Source organism: Lepus europaeus, chromosome 2, assembly GCF_033115175.1.
Source record: "Lepus europaeus isolate LE1 chromosome 2, mLepTim1.pri, whole genome shotgun sequence".
NCBI classification, from domain to species: Eukaryota; Metazoa; Chordata; class Mammalia; order Lagomorpha; family Leporidae; genus Lepus; species Lepus europaeus.
Genome location: NC_084828.1, coordinates 168,588,306 through 168,609,892, shown reverse-complemented (window position 1 = coordinate 168,609,892; position 21,587 = coordinate 168,588,306). Strand labels below are relative to the sequence as shown.

Here is a 21,587-nt window from a genome sequence, read left to right as displayed (position 1 = left end):
TCCCAAAAACACAATTCCATGCTGATAGCTTCCTTTATTTCTTTCTCCCCTACCTACTGGTTCCTTGAATTTGCGTTTTGAAACAATCCTTTAAAAATCTCTAGGAGAAAAAAAAACTTTAATAATAAAAGAGCATAGAACTGAGTTACTTTATACTCATCTTGGTTTGTCATATCAACCATTTATGGAAGTATAACATAAACAAAACAGACACAGAGATATTATCTTTCTATAGAGTTTAAGCCAAGAGTTCTTTGTATTTAGATTTATCTCAATTACATTTACCCAATTGACTTTTAGCAGTTATACTCGGCTTACTTATGGAAACAGATAAGCATAGTCATCCTTTAAAAGTCACATTGTTCCACTTGATACACAGGATGCTGCATTGTACTTTAGCCTGGTCTTAGGTTAAGTTTTGATCTTTATGATCTTAAACACTTAGTAGCCAGAATGCAATCCTACCAGGCCAGCAGCCTCAGGCGCACACATGCTAACAAACTTGAAGACATCTTTTACCAACAAACTTAAAATATCTTAAGATTTCTCTAAGTCTCATGAACTAAAAGGGATTTGGGCGAGGTTAGTGGTTTTAATGTGTGTGTGCTCATTTATCTGAAAGTCAATTTAAAAAGAGCTCTTAAGGGATTCTTACTCAGTAGATGTGACATACAACATGTACACACTTGAGGTATATCATAAGACAGTGGTTTTTGTCATGGTTTGGTTTTAAAAAATCTTATTCTTTAAATTACCATTAATCAATTAGAATTTTTTATTTATTTACTTATTTATTTGTTTGTTTGTTTTTTTAATAGGCAGAGTTAGACAGTGAGAGAGAGAGACAGAGAGAAAGGTCTTCCTTTTTCCGTTGGTTCACCCCCCAAGTGGCTGCTATGGCTGGCGTGCTGCGGCCGGCATGCTGTACCAATCCAAAGCCAGGAGCTGGGTGCATCCTCCTGGTCTCCTGTGCGGGTGCAGGGCCCAAGCACTTGGGCCATCCTCCACTGCCCTCCCGGGCCATAGCAAAGAGCTGGACTGGAAGAGGAGCAGCCGGGACAGAATCTGGTGCCCCGACCGGGACTAGAACCCGGGGTACTGGCGCTACAGGTGGAGGATTAGCCTAGTGAGCCGTGGCGCTGGCTTTTTCTTTTTTTATTCTTAGTGACCTTAAGCAACCTTAATTTTTAGTGGAAATGTAGTAAGCAGTTTCCAGTTGTCGTATCAACATCTCAGCTGGACCTGCAGGGTAAAAAGTATTACTTGAGCACTGAGTTTGCAAAATAATGTTTATTCCAGCAAAGGAGTCGGACTTTCTTGCATGCATGGAATATGATGTCTTCTGTTCAGGGCTTCCGGTTGGCACTTAAATCGTTGGAGAAATGCTATTTGTTGCCGTACTCTTGTGACACTTGTTCCCCGCTGTCAGTTGTACCGGGGACATCCGTGGAGGATGACACTTGGCTTTGTGAGATCCGAGGGAGCCCTGGGCCGCCTTGTCCTTTGGAATCCACATATATAAGCTGTGCAGCATCCCCACTTACTCGTCAGCCATCGTAGCTGGAGACTGCCTCATCGGCTAGCATAGGGCCCCAGAGGGCTTTTAGGTGGAACTGAAATTGAGTCGCCCATACTTTACCAGAGAGGAAGCAATTCGTGGGAACACACAGTACTTTTCTACACCAGATCTCCTCGTGGAGGGGCTGGGACAGTGGTCTCAGTCTTCCCTCCCGCCGTCCATACGGGAAACAAGCCCGAACATCGGGGATGGAGGGTGCCTGGTGTGCACACCGCTTGGACTCGGCCAACCGTGGAGCCCACTCCCTCCCCAGAGTACCAGTTCTTTGCACTAGCAAGGTGTTCAAGGGCAGCTGGTGTGGTGGCAGGGAGAGAGAGCAGCAGAGTCCCTCAGATAAAATGAGTCTTGGCAGCTGCTGGGGGGCCCTGCAGTCCCAGCCAGGGGGGTCAGTGTGCCCCCTTCTTCCACTACCGTGAGGGCTAGACCCCTCAGAGTGTGCGCTCCGTCCCCTGGCTGGCTCACCAGTTCCTGTTGCTAAAACTAGGCCCGGGCTGCTCCTCGCTGGCCAGACAGCTCAGCAGACACAGGAGTTGATGCGAGGAGACGGGTGTATGCAAGAGGCCAGCCGTCTCTGACCTCATGTTAACAGCAGCAGGATGGGGAGGTGGGGTGGGCATGAGAAGCTGCTCATTCTCATTAGTGCAGGGCTGGACATGAGGACTGGTGAAGCTTTGTAAGATGAGCTCAGCCTGCTTGCTGTGACCTTCTAGATGATTCTTTGCTACGGTGCGATGTGGGCTCTGCCATCCCAGGACAAAAACAAGCCTTCTAAGAGCCCTAGTGCGGTGCCCCCACTGTTTCTCCAGCACCCTCTGTCTAGGGCTCTTTTCTGCAGGTTGTAGCCAGTCCTCTGCAGGCGCGGGGTTGATGTCCCTCTGTTGCTGCCTCCTCTTCCCATTGCTTCCCGAGAATGGAGGTTTGCCTGGCCGGGGAGAGCAGCGCTGGGTCTCGGTGCACACTCATTGCGTGGGAATGCCAGCCTAGGGTGCAGTGGTGCGACGTGACTGCTGGGCCATGCAGGAAATAGCAAAATGCAACAAACAAAAATCCAAATGAGAACACACGCTCTGTATTTCCAGGCCCGAGGGAAGGTGCTATGTGTGAGGTCCTGGGGGACGGGTGGTAACTTACCTTCTCCTATAACACTTTTCTTTGCCCGAGTAAGCCCCCAGGACCAAGAGAGGCCCCTTGTGTGTCCCCCTGCTGAAACAGGTGCCACTGTAAGGCCAGACTAAGGGTCTCGAGTCCCCACTGCCTGGTCCATTTTCTGCTGTTCGGCTCGGCTTCACTACCCAAGAGATAGAATAAGCTACTGGGTCTTTATTTTCTATCAAGAAATCATATTTGCAGAATTTATAAAGCAGTCCGAATACCTGTGAAATAAAAACGCCTGTCATTGAAAGAGAAAGCGTTTGGGTTGTTCGGAAACCTGGTAAGATTCCTAGTCTCTTTGGGAAATTTCATGCGGCGTGCGTTCCGGCTGGTGAGATTTATAAGGTTCTGGGCTTGGCTTTGCTGGTTATTGCTTAATAAATTGTCGGAGCAGAAACAATAGCAGGTGAACAACTTAATAGCACCCCGTGCCCCCTACCGCTGCCGGCCGGCTGTGGTTTATGAAGTGACACAATGTCCTCCCCCCCCCCACTCCTCCCCCATAAGAAAAATGCAACCTGTTGGACAGGTGAGCCATCTCGTTTGGCTACTGCATTGCTAATTGGACTTTTACACCTCAGCTGTTTTAAGAGCAAATGTAAAGTTTTATTATTTGCATAAAGTCATTACCAGTGCTAAATTTAGCTAACGCTTGTCACCCACATAAAAGGCGTAAGTTCGGCCTGCTTGGGTCTTGTCCTTGGCCCACCGGAAGGAGCTGGCTTTTGGGTTTCTCATGGCACATCTCACCTACAGGCAGTAGAGTTGGAGTGTGATGTCACGGGGTGCCCAGCTTTGGAGCACGTTTCGTAGGCTAAGCCTTTGGATACCGCTTGCCAAGAGTGTCCTAAGCAAAAATTTGTTTTCGGAAATGAATTTGCCCTGGTGTTAAGCAGTGCTTATCATATTTGTGCAATGGGCCTTCTGCCAAACAACTCATTTTGGATTGGGAAAGGCCCTCTCCATGCCGTAAATGAGACTGCGCTGAAGAATTCTGTCACACTGGAGTTGTTCAGAGCAAAGTTCAAGGTGACGTCGGTTTTGCTAACAAATGACGATGAGGTGCGTGTTAGTGAGCGTTGCCAACTTCCAGGGGGGGTCGCGCTGCTTGCTGTGTAGTTGCTGCACTTAATATTAAATAGACTTATGCAATTAGTGACTTAGAATTTTCCAGAACCTGTTCTATGCCCATGATCATTCAGAATAATTGTCTGTTTGAATGACGGGCTATTGGTGGAAAGATGTAATGTGGTTGGCTTGGATTTGGATGCCTTTTGGGGTGCGATTTGAAGACTTCGAAGGCAGCCTTTGGTGTCTCGCTCTGTTCCCATCAGATGAATCCTGGGAACACATATTGGTATAGTAATTCAGCTGAATACTGGCTTCGCACCTGCTAACAACTGCACAGTACAACCCTGGCGGGCAACAAAGGCCCTGAGAAACTGCTTTGGGCCTCATATTACCCGCTTGGGGTAGAGTCATTTGCACAGAATCCCGTTACTTTCTCTGTTGCCTTTTTAGGGAGGTAGAAATGGCTTTGATTAGAGATGGTTTAAAATAAAAATAAAGGAAATCTTGTTCTTGGAACAGATCTTTCAGGACACGTATTTAATGGGGTTTGGAGGGCATCCTGTGCGGAGATTGGGTGTAATTTGCCTTTCGGTGTGAATTCGCATCTCTCAAACACTGGGATCTACCTCTGCCCTTTCCTGCCTTCTCCCCGGGGGACCCCTCGGCCCCCTTCTTAGGTGGGTGTAGAAAGGAGTTGGATGTTTTGGAACAATTTATGCAAGCATTTCTTTCTCTGTTTTAGCTGCCGATGCAAAAGAGAAACAGTTCTGGGTGACTCGGCTTCGAGCTTGTGCCAAATACCACATGGAGACGAACTCTAAGGTAAGTGAACGTGGGCGGGGACGGAGGCAACCGGGTGCCTGGGTGGCTGTCTTTCAGCCCGGTTGCCGCTTCCCTGGGGGAAGGTGTTTCTCAGGTTCTTTTCTGAGTTACCCAGTGTGATGGAATGTGGACTTAGCATTTAAGCCGAGAGCCAGGAGGAAAGTGGCTGGGTTTTCTTGGAGGCAGAGCTCAGTGACATGCGGACGCCCTGGGAATCGATGCTGGAAAGACCCTTGGCCTTGGGGGGTCAGTTGAGGCTCTGAGTGCGTGGTTTCAGCGTGGTTGGATGTAGAGCTGGTGGCTGGTCTTAGTCCCTGATCCTTGAACAACACGGGGGCCCCGAGCGGGTAACATCCTCTATAAGGAGCTTCTGCGTTCTAAATGGGTAAAATTACCTTGGGTACCTTGGCATCAGCTGTGGTTTACCCGCTCAGGCTCCCCTGAGAGCTTGCATTAGCTGCGTGGGAAAATAGGAGACGGGCATTGGTAGGGATTCTCGTGCAGGATTCCCAGCCATTAAAATGATGGGGAGAAATTACAAGTGCATTTATCTAGGACGACAGACACTTGTTAAAGTCAGTGTTCAAAGGGCTACCCTCTTTGTGTCGCTAGTTCAGAATGCGTTACTGTACTGTGTGCAGTCTCTTTCTGTGTTCTGTGCATCTGGTAGGAAGAGCCGAAGTTTCCATGCGTCCTGGCTCCTGGCTATGCTATCCTGTTCCAGGCCCCCGTGCAATCAAGGTCTGTCGGTCTTTTTTTTTTTTTTTTTTTTTTTTGACAGGCAGAGTTAGACAGTGAGAGAGAAAGATCTTCCTTCCGTTGGCTCACCCCTCAAATGGCCGCTACGGCCGGCGCTGTGCCAATCCGAAGCCAGGAGCTTCTTCTTGGTCTCCCATGTGGGTGCAGGAGCCCAAGCACTTGGGCCATCCTCTACTGCCTTCCCAGGCCACAGCAGAGAGCTGGATAGGATCGGAAGTAGAGCAGCCGGGACTCTAATCGGCTCCCATGTGGGATGCTGGTGCTGCAGGTGGCGGCTTTACCCACTACGCCACTGCGCCGGCCCCTAATAACAGTTTTTAAAGAGACCCTGTTTTCCTTGACAATCTGGTGGCAGTGATGGTCACCTGTAATGTCCCTCTTGGCCCAGGCTGAGTCCAGGAACTGCAGGGAGCAGCTTGATTCTAAGCCATTTTTCCTCTGACCTTTGGTATTTTCTAGGAGCTTCTGTAGGAATTCTGTACATTTCATTGGTATTTTATAAAAAAAAAAATCAACATTTTTTTCCTTTTATGCTTCAACTTTTTATAAAAACACAGAAGTTGAAAGTTACCGTCGATGTTCAATAGAGAATGGCCCTGGACTTCGTGTCACTCTAGCCCGTGTAGGGGTGCCGGCCTGTACTGGGGTGTGCACATGTGAACTTGTCTCTGTATTTATCTTTTTTTAAAGGCATATAGGACCCCAGGATGCCTACTGTCCCCTCTCACTTGCTATGTTCTGGAAGCCTCTCCATAGACACACAGGTGCACTTGGCTCTTCTAGGGAGGCTGGATGGTGTTCTAAGGAATGGATGTCAGAGCTTTAAGTCTCCTGTTTAACACTGAGGGTTGCTTCCTTGCTGTGGTCTAAAATAAGCTTGGCAGGTCTGTATTTCTGTGCCTCTAGGTGTCCATCGCTAGCACGAACCTAAACCAGTAGAACTGCCGGCTCAGAGGGTGTGTCTTCTGCATCTCCATGATGTTGCTAAATTATCTCCCAAGAACGAGCTGCCCTGATTGGTAGTCCTGCCCATTCTGTGTGTAGGGTCACTTTCCCTCTCCTCAACTGTGGACGTTGTTACCATTCGGCTTTTGATACCATCCAGGATCAAAAGTGGGTACTCCATCGCGTTCATTTTCATTTCTTAAAATTTTGACTGGGGATGAGGATATTTTCAAATGTTTATCAGCTACTTCCATGTATGTACGCTGCCAGTTTATATCTAATTTTTCTATTGAATTTATTTTTTCTTGATTTATCGTTTTTTGTGACTTTTAAATTTAATTTTTAAAAGATTTATTTATTTGGAAGTCAGAGTTATACACAGAGAAGGCGCAGCTGAGAGAGAGGTCGGTCTTCGATCCGCTGGTTTACACCCCAGATAGCTACAACAGCCGGAGCTGTGCTGATCTGAAGCCAGGAGCCAGGAGCTTCTTCGGGGTCTCCCACATGGGTTCAGGGACCCAAGCACTTGGGCCATCTTCTACTGCTTTCCCAGGCCACAGCAGAGCGCTGGATCGGAAGAGGAGCAGCCGGGACTAGAACCGGCACCCATAGGGGATGCCAGCGCTTCAGGCCAGGGTGTTAACTCGCTGCGCCACAGCGCCAGCCCCTCGTTGTTGTTTTCTTGCTGAGTTTGTTTTAATTATGCTTAAATCCTTGGTTCTTCTGGAATTCTGAGGGGAGCAGAATTGAGGTTGGGGAAGCAAGTTTAAATGTATCTTGCTAACTCACTGTCAAGAAGGAAAGTGAAGGCAGGGTGATACTGACACAGAAGAATCCAGAGGTTCTCAGAACTTGCCCTCCTGATATATTGTGTGGCAAATTTCCAGAATACCGAAGAACAATATTAGATCCAAAATAAATAAAAGTAGAGCTCAGGTGCCTAGGAGGCCCAGTTTGAGTAACGACAGTTGCCCATTTGTTTTAGCCGACATGATCAACTGGAGGATTGTCACTGTTAAGTTGTGAGCAGGCCTTGTTATTCAGCCAGAGCACATAAATCCCAAGGCTTGAGCAGATGGGAGTTAGCAGTGAAATGAAGCTGTGCTGAAAATGCACATGAACTTGATGGGCAGCTGGCCACAGCGTTGCTGCCGCACGTGCGGTATCAGGAATGCACGCTGAGCCGTCTCTTCCCGCTCCTCCCTCCCTCCCTCCCTCCCTCCCTCCCCCGGCAGGGGAGACCCTTCCGCAGCAGGCTGTAGAGAATGTACCTGCTGCAGATGCCCGGGATTACACCCTTTAAAGACTTCATTTAAAGCTGATGCTCCCTGGAACGACCGCTGGGCAGGTGGGTGGGTGCTGTCATTCACATTGACTTGAGGGAGAGGTGCAGGAGAGCCGGATCCTGGGAGCCCCAGAGCTACGGGAGGTTTTCAGGACCCGCAGTCTGGCGGTGCGAACCCCGAGACCTGCCTCCATCCCTCCCTCATGGGACTTTCCCCAGGCCAGCAGTGACACGAGAAAGCCAGGGGATCCCCAGGACACTTGTATTCCGTATAAGGGACTTCTGTGTCCAGATATTGTGTTGCTTTGCTTTAAAAAAAACCTGTTTATTTGAAAGACAGACTTACGGAGCGAGGGCAGGCAGAAGGAGACAGAATAAGAGATCTTCCATCCACTGATTCACTCCCCAGATGGCTGCAGTGGCAAGAGCTAGGCCAGGCCAAAGCCAGGTACCAGGAGCTGCATCGGAGCCTCCCCCATGGGTGCAGGGGCCCAAGCATTCAGGCCATCTTCCACTGCTTTCCCAGGTGCATTAGCAGGGAGCTGGGTTGGAAGTGGAGCAGCCGGGATTTGAACTGGCGGTTATGTGGGATGCTGGCATTGCAGGCTGTGGCTTAACCTGCTGTGCCATGATGCTTTCCCCTATTGCTTTGCTTTTGAAAGGTTGAAGTATTTTTCTTTCTCCATTCTAGGTGGTAGGATTTTTATTGACTGAGCAATTGCCTTTTAAAAAAAACATTCAGGCTTGTTGAGCTATAATTCGCAAACAATAAAATTGACTCCTTTTAAGTTCGAGGACTTTGGGCACATGTATAAGGACATGTCACCAGAATGTTCCCTCAGGACTTCCTTATGGTCAGCCCCCACCCTCTGTCCCTCCCCACCCCCACACCCACAGCTGTCAGTTTAGGTTTTTCTAGAATGTTCTGTGGTTGAAATTGCACAGCCTTTCATGTCAAACGTTTTTCATTTCCAAAATGATGCTGATTTCGTCTGTGCCATTGTTACCAATGTTGATTCTGTCTTTTAAATCATAACTCACTTAGTTGGTTATGTGATACCTTCTGTTCTTGATCTCCTTCCTTGCAGAAATCAGACGGGGGTGACTACATCAATGTCCAGCGTCCTCAGAGGTGTACTGACCCTTGAAATGAGGCAGTGTGGCTCTCTGGTCTGGCCCCCTGTGGTGTACACCTGAGATGCGCCCACCAAGAGCTGGTCACACTAAGACTCCAACTTGGAGCTCTTGCCTGGCACAAGCCAGAGGGGCTGGCCGATGTTTGCTTCTTTGGGTCAGGGGTCCCTTCCAGGGTAAGACGGCCGAACACAGGGTCATCTTCACATCACTCAGGTTATTGGGGTGGAGTCTACAAGGATGGGGTTGCCCTGCTCAAGAGCATAGGCCAGCTTCCCCTGAAGCCACCCACAGAGCATCGTGCCCCTAAATGTTGCTAACACTCGAGTCGCGTGGCGCAGTGCTGAGAGCGAGCCCGAGGGCTGGCCTCGCGAGAGTTGACCTGCGTGTGGCTTTGGAGGTGTGCAATGCAGGAGTGGGGGCCTTCCTGTCATCCAGGGGCCGCTGCCCCTCCTCGCACTAGGGTGACAGTTCTGGGAACTTGATAAACACCGGGGATGGGAGGGAGGCTGACCTGCTGGCAGAAGTCGTAATTACTGCCTCCGGCCTGTGTGCACTGTGTTTGAGTTCCTCCCCACAGCAGGCCTTTCAGAATAAATTTCCCGATCCTCCTCCACCCCCCTCCTCCGCCTCCCCCTCCTCTGTCTCCCCTTCCTCACCCTTCATGGCCGCAGTGCTGTTTTCCAGTGACCTGTGACCTATGAGAAGAGAGGGGTGCACAGGACCATTGTCAAGTGCTCAGAGCACATTCCAAACACGCACAACCTTTGCGGGTTTCGGCTTCATGGCTTTAATTCGGAGCAGTGATTTCTGAAGTCCAAGTTAGATGGAAGTTTTACTGTCTGCCTGTGCGTGGCCATTGCCACCTTCCCTGAGCACAAGGTCAAGTTGCAGAGACAGGAAACCAGCTCACTCAAGTCCAGGAGAGAAAAGACCCCAAGACAGTCAGGGCAGAGGTCTTCCATCCACTGGTTCACTCCCTAAATGGCTGCAACAGCCAGAGCTGTGCAAGCTGAAGCCAGGAGCTTCCCCTGGGTCTCCCACACGGTGCAGGGACCCAAGCATCCAGGGCATCCTCCATTGCCCGGTGGATTCCCTTGTGGTGGCTTCTATACGCAGTGTGGACTTTGAGTCTGCACCTGGGGGCCATTGGGCCTTCCCGGGTTCTCCTCTTTTAGTCCCAAGGGATAAATGTGTGACACACGGTGGCTGTCACATCCTTTTCAGGTGGAGATGTTTCCAGCAACCAGGCCACGGAGGGTGGTGCGCCATGCTTCAGCATCTTGCTGGGGCTGGGGTCTCCCTTATGGCTCCCCTGATGCTTTGTCCCTGGCATTCTCCATCTCCATCTCGGCTTCCTGTTGTTGGAAATTCACTGCTGATGGCTTGGGAAAAATGGAAGTAGTCTTCAGTGAATATTACCTATGCATGTTCTAGAACATTCAGAAGACAGGAATGTGTTAAAAAAATTGCTTAGCTTCCTGCATAATTTCTGATGTCATCTGCGTGTGCGTCCTTCCAGGCTCTTCTCTGCGCAGGTGCACACAGGTCACGTGGCTCCATGTGAGGTCCACCTTTCCCGTCCTTTGCCGTGACATTTGTAGCACTGGAGTCGCCATGTTTGTGTGCATGAGCAGCTCACGCCTGCATGAGGGCGGACTGGTGGTTCAGGCCTGGGCTATGTGCCTTGTCTCTGTTGGGTTGAGTTGTTTTTATTTTGTGTTTATCGTGGAGGCTGAAAAAGCAGCAGAGACAGAGTGTCCCTTTCTGCTTGGTTCACCTCGCGAGCTCCCACAATGGCTGGAGCTGGGAAGTTCAGTCTGGTTCTCCCACATGGGTGGCAGGGGACAGTCACCTGAGCCATCACCTGCTGGCTCCCAGGGTCTGCATTCGGGGGTGGAGCTGGAATGAGGATCAGGCACCCCCAACACCCCAATGCGGATTAGATGCAGGTGGGATGTGGAGGAAGCAGTGGTGTCTGAACTGGTATTTACCTCTCCAACAACACAGCGAGTGCAGCACTTTTCCCCCTTCTGTGGACAAATTGAGGAAGGGAATGTTGATATTTGGGGTATTTGGAATAGTTGACAATACTTACCGTATTTGGGTTTATGGATCTTGTGATCCAGCTCTCTGCCGCGGCCTGGGAGGGCGGTGGAGGATGCCCTGGGTGCTTGGGCCCCTGCACTGTGTGGGAGACCCAGGGGAAGCTCCTGGCTTCAGCTTGCACAGCTCTGGCTGTTGCAGCCATTTAGGGAGTGAACCAGCAGATGGACGACCTCTCTCTCTGCCTGTGCCCTGACTGTCTTGGGGTCTTTTCTCTCCTGGACTTGAGTGAGCTGGTTTCCTGTCTCTGCAACTTGACCTTGTGCTCAGGGAAGGTGGCGATGGCCATGCACAGGCAGACAGTAGGTCCTTGGAAACCATCTGTGTAAAAGAGCTTGAAGACGCAATGCTTACATCAGGTTGTGTGTGGTTAGCTTATTGAGCTTGCTAGGTAATTCTAAATTAAAATGCAAATTGTAGGATAATGTCTCATGCAGATTCAGTCACGGAGGAGTCTGATTGTCTAATGCATGACTTGAAATTCACTCTGAGTCTTAGGAGGTCTTGAATGGGTGGTGAAAGCTGCTGAGATTTGGGGAGTGCAAATATAAATATTCATCCTGTAAGTTGCCCAAATCACAAATTGTTTTCTTTCTCCCATCCCTTTCGCATGCTGGGTGCATATTAATTCACGTGAGGTCTCAGACATACACGCTATGAGTAGGTGGTGCGGCGGCTCCTTCCTCCTTGCCCGAGAGAACCTGCCCACGTTTCTACAGCTCCCAGGGCAGCTGTCACCCCGAGCCAGTCCCTGATTTGCCTCCCCCGCTTTCACCCTGGCACCTGGGACACCTCCTGTGTTGCCAGAGACTCCTCTAGACTGTGATGGCGTACCAGAGTGAGGAGGGGTGCATTTGACAGCTGCCCTGGAGAACCAGTGGCCTTGGTGGGCTGCGTGTCTGCTCTGACGGTGCCTTCTGTCCTCAGGGTCCCATTGGTCTTAGCTTGGTTGAATGCACAGGAGTGGATGGGTTGAGAGACCCAACCGAGGACCCTGGCCCTGGCAGCTGAGTTGCTAGGTGCAGGCACCCCCGTCTGGGGACATTTAGAGTCTTGATCGGGGGAGCTGTAGGGGCTGTGCAGACCGCATTGGGAAATGGGAAGGTTTGTCTGCTGGGGTGGGAGACAGTGAGCGGTGGGGAACTCAGTGTTCCATCCGCAGCTGGTGGTGTAATTGTTTCTCCAAGCAACGTGGGTTTCTGCTGGTGAGAGGTGACCAGTCTCCTGACTTGGAGCAGTCCTGGTGGTGAGCCAGCAGGCTTTGGAGGGATGCTTCGGCATCTGGGGTAGGAGGCACCTTAAAAAAAAGTGGGGTGGCTGCTGCCTGAGGTGCTGGTATCCCATGGGGACCTGGATGCTCCTCTTCTGATCGGGCTCTCTGCTGTGGCCTGGGGGGAGGGGGCAGTGGAGGATGGCCTGGGTGCTTGGTTCCCTGCACCATGTGGGAGACTCAGGGGAAGCTCCTGGCTTCAGATTGCACAGCTCTGGCTGTTGTGGCCATTTGGGGAGTGAACCAGCGGATGGAAGACCTCTCTCTCTCTGTCTCTGCTTCTGCCTCCCTGTGACTCTGCCTTTCAAATGAATGGATAAATCCTTTTTAAAAAATTAGTTTTTATATATCTGAGAGAGTTACACAGAAAGAGGAGAGGCCAGAGCCTTCTCACCATGCCCCTACCCGCTGCAAAGGGAAGGGAGCGTTGCAAGGCCCTTTCATAATAAGAGCCCTGACCATCTCTCCAAGGCCCTGGCTCCTAAGACTTCACCTTGGGGCTGGGACGCCCACACAGACATTTTGAGTGCAGGTAACCCTTGGGGCCCAGCAGGTGGGGCAGGATTCCAAACTGCTCAGCTTGTCTACAAAACAGAAGCGAGATATAGGGACACATGTGGGCTCCAAAGCCAGGCTGTCCAAATGGAGGCTGTACGCACAGGAACCTTGAAGTTAAAATTTAAAATTGAGTTTGGTCACATGTAGCCGCATTTGGCCAATGGTTACATACCGGACAGCACAGATCTAGAACATATGTATCATCACAGGAAGTTCTGTGGGACAGAGCTGATAAAGCTTCAGTTATTAAATGGTTTCTTTTTTTAAGACTTATTTTTATTTGAAAGGCAGAGTTAGATGTAGAGACAGATTTTTCCACCTGCTGGTTCACTCCCCAAATGGCCACAATGACCAGGGCTGCACCAGGCTGAAGCCAGGAGCTTTATTTAGGTCTCCAACGTGGGTGCAGGGGCCCAAGCACTGGCCATCCTCCGCTGCTTTCTCAGGTGCATTAGCAGGAAGCGGGATCAGATGTGGAGCAGCCGGGACTCGAACCAGTGCCCATATGGGATGCCAGTGCTGCAGGCCGGGATCTTTAACCCACTGTGCCACAGCGCAGTCCATTAATGGTTTCTGTAAAGGGTACCTCCGTCTCCTCTTGGACTATGTGCTTTATTAGATTTTTTTTCTAAAGCAGTGAGCGTGCAAGCCAAGTTTAATGAAAAGAATACACCTGACAGGCTAGGCAAGCATCTCGGTAAAGAACTGAGAGGGGGCCGGCGCTGTGGTGTAGCGGGTAAAACTGCCGCCTGCAGTGCTGCCATCCCATATGGATGCTGGTTTGAGTCCTGGCTGCTCCACTTCTGATCCAGCTCTCTGCTATGGCCTGGGAAAACAGTACAAGATGGCTCAAGTGCTTGAGCACCTGCACCTGCGTGGGAAGACCCAGAGGAGGTTCCTGGCTCCTGGCTTTGGATCGGTGCAGCTCTGGCTGTTGTGGATGGAGGACCTCTCTCTCTGCCTCTCCTCTCTGTAACTCTGACTTTTAAGTAAATAAATAAATCTCAAAAACTGAGAGCAGGGGCCAGTGTTGTGACATAGCGGGTAAAGCTGCCACTTGCAGCACCGGCATCCCATATGGGTGCTGGTTCCATTCCTGGCTGCTCCACTTCCAATCCAGCTCCCTGCTAATGACCTGGGAAATGCGGTGGGAGATGGCCCAAGTGTTGGGGCCCCTGCCACCCACAGGGGACACCCGGATGAAGCTCCTGGCTTCAGCCTGGCTGTAGCAGCCGTCTGGGAGTGAGCTAGCAGGTGGAGGCTCTCCCTCTGTAACTCTGACTTCTCAGTAAATGAGTAAATCTCGAAGAAAGAATAAAATGTCTGATAGCCTGGTCTGTTTCAGATTGGAGTTTTCATGGATATAGGCGTGGGCTCATCCCCCCTCCCTTTCTGGGGTATTCCTGGGTGGAGGGCTCCCTGGTATGGAATTCCTGAAATTCCCAGAACTTCATCACAGCATTATTGGACCTGATGGTCCCCTTGGAGCAGGATGGGGAGGACTCCCCTAGGCTGCCCCTGGGGGAGTGCTGGGAGCCCTCTAACAAGGTTATCAAACTGGCTGGATAGAGTTTTTTAATCTAAAAATGAATGGGGTGGGTGTTAGGCTTAGTGGGTAGGAAGCTAGTTAGGAAACCTGTGTTTCACATCAGAGCACCTGTGTCCACTCCCGGGTCTCAACTTCTGCTCAGGTGGACCCTGGGAGGCAGTGAGAGCTCAGTTAATTGGGTTCCTTCCACCTGCGTGGGGGACCTGGATCACATTCCCTGCTCCTGGTTTTCGCCCTGGCTTTTGCTGGCATCTGGGTTGGGGTGTGTGTGTGGGGAATGAACCAGTGGGTGGGAGCTGCCTATGTTTCTTTCTGTCTCTTAAGCAAATGTTGATGGATTATACACCAAAAACAAAAATGAAAATAAGTCAGTCATAGCATTCAGCATTAAGTCTGTCCATCACTTAGACTTCTGCAGGTGCTGGTTGTGTACAGGGACGTGTGCCTCACCTGTCTGAGGCAGGAGCTGGTGTCGGTCTCTCATGGTCCATGGCTGCTCAGTGCTCACTCCACTGGAGCTGTTTAATGGGAAAACATCTCCTCTGATGTTTTTGTCAGTGTTGGAGGAGCTACGTACAACTTCTCCTGGCACCCAGGGTCTTTTTTTTAATTTTTAAAAATTTGAGAGGTAGAGTTACAGAGAGAAAGGTCTTCCTCCATTGGTTCACTCCCCAGATGGCTGCAACTGCTGGAGTTCTTCCAGGTTTCCCACGTGGGTGCAGAGGCCCAAGCACTTGGGCCATGTTCTACTGGCTTCCCAGGCCACAGCAGAGAGCTGGATCGGAAGAGGAGCAGCCAGGACTAGAACCGGCGCCCATATGGGATGCTGGCGCTTAAGGCCAGGGCTTTAACCCATTGCGCCACAGCGCCGGCCCCGGCACCCAGGGTCTTAAGACCAATCCAAAACCTCACACTGGTGTTGACGCCCGCCAGTTTCAAGTCCAGCTTCTCCCACTCCACCCTCAAGCCTTGGCGCTCTAGGCCTGCATGTCCCCGGCACGCTGTGGACTGCCCTGCCTCCTTGCTGTTGTCCACGCTGTTCCCTCCGCCAGCAGTGCCTCTCCCTTTCCTGTCCTGCCCTTCTCAAGGCTCTTAAACCTCGGTGACACCCTCCTGATCTGCCCAGAGAGAGGCACCGTCTGTGTGTCCTCCTGTGTCTGCCAGTGCGCTGGCCTCCTTGCTCTGATGCTGCCCGTGTGTGCTGGGCGCATGCGCTCTGGGACCTCGGAGGCTGGTGGGAAACGGCTCTGTCCTCCACACCTGGCGCTGCCGGTACGCAGTGGGCAGGACGTAGAGCAGGACCGCGTGTCAAGCACTCAGCCGACGGCCCTGCCGCTTTCTTCCCTGCTGCCCATTGCGGGTGTTGGTGTCCGTGGTAGTAACCGCGGTGGGGTCAGTCATGGCGATGTTGCATTTGGGTCCTTGGAAACCCTATATCCCAGGGATGGCTGTGTCGCACAGCAGGTTAAGGAGCCATTCGCAACACCTGCATCCCGCATCAGAGTGCCTGGGATCATGTCCTGGCTCGGCTTCCAATCCAGCTTCCTGCTATTGCACACCCTCAGAGGAAGCGGGGGATGGCCTCGGTGGGCCGGCGCCCTGCCACCGTGTGGGAGACCTGGCTTGAGTTCTGGGCTCCTGCCTTGACCTGGCCCAGTGCTGGGTCTTGAAGGTTTCTGGGGAAGTGAACCAATGGATGGACTGACTGTCTCTCTCTCTCTCTCTCCCCCATCTCCACCCCCCACCTTTCCCTCTGCATTTCAAGTGAAAACAAAACCAAACCCCCACTAGATCCAAGGTACAATAACTTACTTTTCCTAAACATTGCTGTACTTAGTGTGGATTCCTTTCATGGATAGAGAGCTGTTAACTTCCTGGGAGCCAGGCAGCAGCAACATTCACACAGAGTGTATCTTCACTTTGAGATTTTATTCTCTCGAACACCTTTTGGGGGAAAAATAATCTATGTCTGTGTCTCTGGTTTTTGAAAAATTTTTAAAAATGGCATCCATCGACACATTTCTGCGTGGTAGGTGCTGTGACAAGTGCTTTTCTTGGACTGTCTTACACGTCTCCCAGGTAATGCTGTTAGCGCATCTTACAGGGGAGAGCCGCAAGGCTGAGTGAGGCAGTGGCATGCACTCGGTCACACAGCACCTGCTTTCAGCATTTTAAGCAATTAAGATAGAAGTCACATTCCATGCAATTTGCCCCTTTAAAAAACATGGTTTGGTGGTTTTTAGTATATTTTCAAAGTTGTGCAACCATTATCAATATCGTTCCAGAATGTTCCAGAATATTTTATAAGACAAAGTCACTTCCTACCCACCCCCTCCTCCGCCCCAGGCCCTGGCATCCACTAACCACAGTTGCTGGGGGGCCGACCCTGGGCGTGTCCTGTAAGCGGAACAGTACGACACAGTGGCCTGTTGTGGCCTCTTTGCTTTGCAGTGTTTTCAGGGCTTGTGCGTGCCGTAGCCTGAGTCGGCTCTGCAGTCCCCTGGAGGACGGAGTGGCGCTCCACGGCGTTGGCGTGCCACACCTTTATCCACTCATCAGTGGATGCTTTAGCTTTTCAGCTGTTGTGAAAGACACGGTCATGAACAGTTGTGTACAAGGTCGTGTGTGGCTGGGTTTTTAACTCTTTGGGGTCTACACCCAACAGTGGAAGTGCTGGACCCTCTGGTGATCCTAGGTGTGACTTTTATGGAACAGCTGGACTGCTTTCCAAAGCAGCCGCCCCCTCTTCCATTACTATGAGACCTCGCAGGAGGCTTCCAAGTCTTCTCACATCCTCGCCAACATCTGGTACCGTAGCAGCCTCTGGCGTGGGAGCGAAGGGATACCTGGTGACTTTGCTTTCAGTGTAGTGCACGTGCTGCCGAGGCAGGCACATGACTTTGATTTGAGTTTCCCTAGTGAATACTGAGGTTGAGCAACTTGTCACCTGCTCACTGGCCGCTCCTGTATCTCCTTGGGAGAAATGGCTACCGAGTCCTTTGTCACTTTTATTTTTCATTGAGTCACGAGTTCTTGATATATTCTAAATACTGGTCCTTTCTCATACATAATTTGCAAGTGTTCTGTTCTGTGGAATCTCAACAATTTGGGGAGCACATGGAGTGTCAGGCAGAGTGGATGGAGCAGGGATTTGGATCAGAGGACCTGGTTTCTGGCAGTGCCCAGGCCATGCACAAGTCACTAGCTAGCTTTGGAATCTCAAGTTACTGCATGAGCAAGTGACCGCTTCTCCCCTAGTAGCTACTTCCGTGGGCGGGCACCAACCCTACAGGGCCGTTTTTAGGACCAAGTGGCACTGAGCATGCCATGAGAATCGGTTCCATTTATGACAGCTCAGCCAGCTCTCTCTGGCTGGAGAGGACCAACTCTGTAGTGGAGCTGGGTCCCACCTGCAGGTGGGTCACTGAGGAGGAGCAGCCAAGAGTCGCCGCTAAAACCCAAGTGTGGTGCTCTTGCCCGGGATGGTTTGAGGGGCTGCCGACACAAGTGCACTGCGCAGGCATCAGCAAACTCCCGTGTCATCCGATGTAAAGTGGCTGGCCTTGCTCGTGTCATGCCTGTGGCCGTGACTGGCTCCGGTCTCACTCTCTGGGGGCCTGAGGATGAGTGCCGTAGGCTATGCATTGCACAGGACTGGGTTCAGAGCCAGAACTATGGTGGAAGGTGATTGCTGTGGATGTAGGGGCTGGATCGTGTGTGATGGTGAGGATCATGTCGGTCAGGTCCTTAATCCGGAAACACCCCGGGGGGACCCCACGGAGAGATCCCTCAGGATTGCCCACCCAAAATAGCCCATCCCAGTCTGCACATAGCTAGAAGTGCATGGGTTGTGACATGGGGTATTTCTTGTAGACAACTGAGTCTCTGACCAAAAGAGAAAACATTTTACCGATCTGAACAACCTTGAACTTGATGAAGAGGCTTAAAGAAATAGGTGGAGAATTGTACTATTGGTGAACCAGTTGACAAAACCGGAAGTCAGAGGGGCAGCCCCAGATACAGGCCCATACACACCTGCTGCCCGTGGGATGGCACACAGCGGCTGGCGAAGGAGGAAGACCTCAGGTTTCGGGTTGAACACCAGTAGGCATTTAGGCGTCGCTTTTAATGCTATCTCACACTTCTACCATGTGCACTGATTCTATGTATTTAAGGTTGTTGCTCAAATGGTTAAGGTTGAAATTGGCCAGATAAAACTACCCTTTGTAAAGGTAGCATCGAGACTGCTGTGCGGAGTGCTGTGTGCTCTGGGGCCACTGTCAGGTTGGTCATTTTATCTGCAGGGCGACTCTGTCCACCAGGCAGTCACTGATTAACCTGCTTCTCATTATATTCTTCGCTTGAAAGGACCAAGTGTCCTTGAAGATCCTTGAGAATTCCGAATTCCTGCCAATTCAGATTAGCCTTCTCTTCTTGTCCTTGTGCATTGATTTTACTTGATATAGCTGCAAGTGTTTAAAGTTTAATGGTCTTTGAGGGAGGTGTTAATTTTCTCTCCTCTGTTTGAACTCAACGGTGATGAATGACGGTCAAGTGGCCGCCCATTGACTGAGCCCTCAGGTTGCTTGGTGCTTGGCTGATTACCAGGGTTAGCTCCGATCCTGGTGTCATGAGTGGGGCTGTGCCATCCCCAGGGGGCAGTGGGTGTGATTGCCACTCAGGCTGCCCACAAGAGAACATTAAACAGTTTTAACTTTTTAAAATTAAAATCTTTTTAAAATGAGCAAATTTCATATATTTCAAATATACAGATTGAGGAGGATGGTGATACTTCGCACCCTACCCTTCCTCCTGCCCACACTCCCACCCTCCCTCCTTCCTTTCCAATTCCTTTCTTTAATTAACCCTACACTAATTTAAAAATTCAGCAAATAGTAAGAAAACACTGTTACTCAACAGTAGAGAGGAGCTATAAATAATTATCGAATCTCAGTGTCAATTTTGCTCCTATACGTTACATTTTTTGGTGTTCTTACTGATTACCACAGATCTGGGAAAACATGGCATTTATCTTTTTGCACTGGCCTGTTTCACTAAGTATAATGATTTCTAGTTGCATCCATTTTGACACAAAAGACAGGATTTCATTATTTTTTATGGCTGAGTAATATTCCATTGATGACATCTGTGTTGATTCCTTATCTTAGCTATTGTGAATTGTGCTGCAGTGAACATGGGGGTACAAATGACTATTTCATATGCTGATTTCATTTGCTTTGGGTGAATTCCCAGGAGTGCGATGGCTGGGTCATATGATATCTATTTTCAACTTTCTGAGTTATCTCCATACTGTCTTCCACAGTGACTGTACCAGTTTATATTTCTATCAACAGTGGATTAGGGTATCTCTTTCCCCACAACCTTGCCAGCATTTACTGTTTATTGAGTTCTGTATGAAAGCCATTCTAACAGGGGTGAGGTGAAACCTCATTGTGGTTTAGACTTGCAATTCCCTGAGCTAGTGATCTTGAGCATTTTTTTTGTGTGTGTGCATCTGCTGTCCATTTGAATTTTCTCTTTTGAAAAATGCTTATTAAAGTCCTTTGCCCATTTGTTAACTGGATTGTTTGTTCTGTTGTCAAGTTTCTTGACCTCTTGATAGATTCTGGATATTAATCCTTTATCAAGTTGTATACTTGGCAAATATTTTCTCCCATTCTGTCGGTTGCCTCTTTATTTTGCTGAGTGTTTTTTGGCTGAGCAGAAGCTTCTCACCTTGATGTAATCCCATTTGTAAATTTGGGCTTTGATTGCCTGGGCTGCTGGGGTCTTTACCAAGAAGACTTTGCCTGTGCCAATGTCTTGTAGAGTTTCCCCAATGATCTCTAGTAATTTGATAGTATCAGGTCATAGATCTAGATCCTTGGTCCATTTTGAGTTGATTTTTATGTAAGTGTAAGGTAAGGGTCTTGTTTCATACTTCACACAGGGATCAAATTTTCCCAGTACCATTTGTTGAAGAGACTGTCCTTTCTTCAGGATAGATTTTAGCTCCTCTGTGGATTGATTTCTGGAGTTTCTTTTCTGTTCCATTGGTCTACACATCTGTTTTTGTGCCAGTACCAGGTTGTTTTGATTATAACTGCCCTGTAGTATGTCTTGAAATCTGGTATTGTGATGCCTCTAGCTTTGTTTTTGTTCTTTAAGATTGGTTTAGCTCTTTGAAGTCTTTGGTGTTTTCATATTAATTTCAAAATTATTTCTTCCAGATCTGAGAATAATGTCATTGGTATTTTGATTGGGATTGCATTGAATCTGTAAATTGCTTTTGGTAGTATAGACATTTTGACTATATTATTCCAATCTGTGAATATGAAAGATTTTTCCATTTTTTGTGTCATCTTCTATTTCTTTAACTTCTTAAAAGAGATTTATTTTGAAAAGCAGAGTTAGAGAGGCAGAGGCAGAGACAGAGAGAGAGCTTCCATCCACTTGTTCACTCCCCAAATGGCCACAACGGCCAGAGCTGAGCCAATCCGAACCCAGGAGCCAGGAGCCTCTTCCAGGTCTCCCATGTGGGTGCAGGGGCCCAAGGACAAGGGCCATCTTCCACTGCTTTCCCAGGCCATAGCAGAGAGCTGGATCAGAAGTGGAGCATCCAGTTCTTGAACTGGTGCCCATATGGAATGTTGGCACTGCAAGCGACAGCTTTATGTGCTACTTAATAGCACTGGCCCCTCTTTCTTTAATGTTTTGTAATTTTCCATAATAGAGATCTTTAACCTTGGCTAAATTTATTCTGAGGTATTTAAATGCTTTTGTAGCTGTAGTGAATGGGGCTGACTTTTTTTTAAAGATTTATATATATATTTGAAGGTCAAAGTTACACAGGAGAGAGAGAGAGAGAAGTCTTCTATCTGATGGTTCACTCCTCAATTGGCTGCAATGGCAGGAGCTGTGTCGATCCAAAGCCAGGAGCTTTTTCTGGGTTTCCTATGCAGATGCAGGGGCCCAAGCACTTGGGCCATCTTCTACTGCTTTCCCAGGCCATAGCAGAGAGCTGGATCAGAAGTGGAGCAGCCGAGACTAGAACCAGTGCCCATATGGGATGCCAGCGCTTCAGGCCAGGGCTTTAACCCACTGCACCACAGTGCTGGCCCTGAATGGGACTGATTTTTTACAAGTTATTTCTCAGACATGGCATTGTCTGATTGATTTGTGTGTGTTAATTTTTTATCCTACAGCTTTACCAAGCATTGTTATGAATTCCAGTAGTCTTAGTGGAGTCTTTGGATCCCCTATATATAGGATCATGTCATCTGCATATAGGGATAGTTTGACTTCCTCTTTTTCAATTTGTATCAGTTTGATTTCTGATGGCTCTGGATAAAACTTT

At 49.5% G+C, this 21,587-nt stretch overlaps 1 protein-coding gene across 2 annotated transcripts in view; it reads left to right on the top strand.

Moving 5' to 3' along the window:
* Positions 1-21,587, top strand: part of OSBPL10 (oxysterol binding protein like 10) — a 302,134-nt gene that overhangs the window by 108,153 nt on the left and 172,394 nt on the right. For both annotated transcript variants that reach the window (XM_062215708.1, XM_062215700.1), the window contains exon 3: positions 4,545-4,624. In XM_062215708.1, the coding sequence (XP_062071692.1) occupies positions 4,545-4,624 (80 nt within the window). The remainder of the gene's footprint in view (positions 1-4,544; positions 4,625-21,587) is intronic.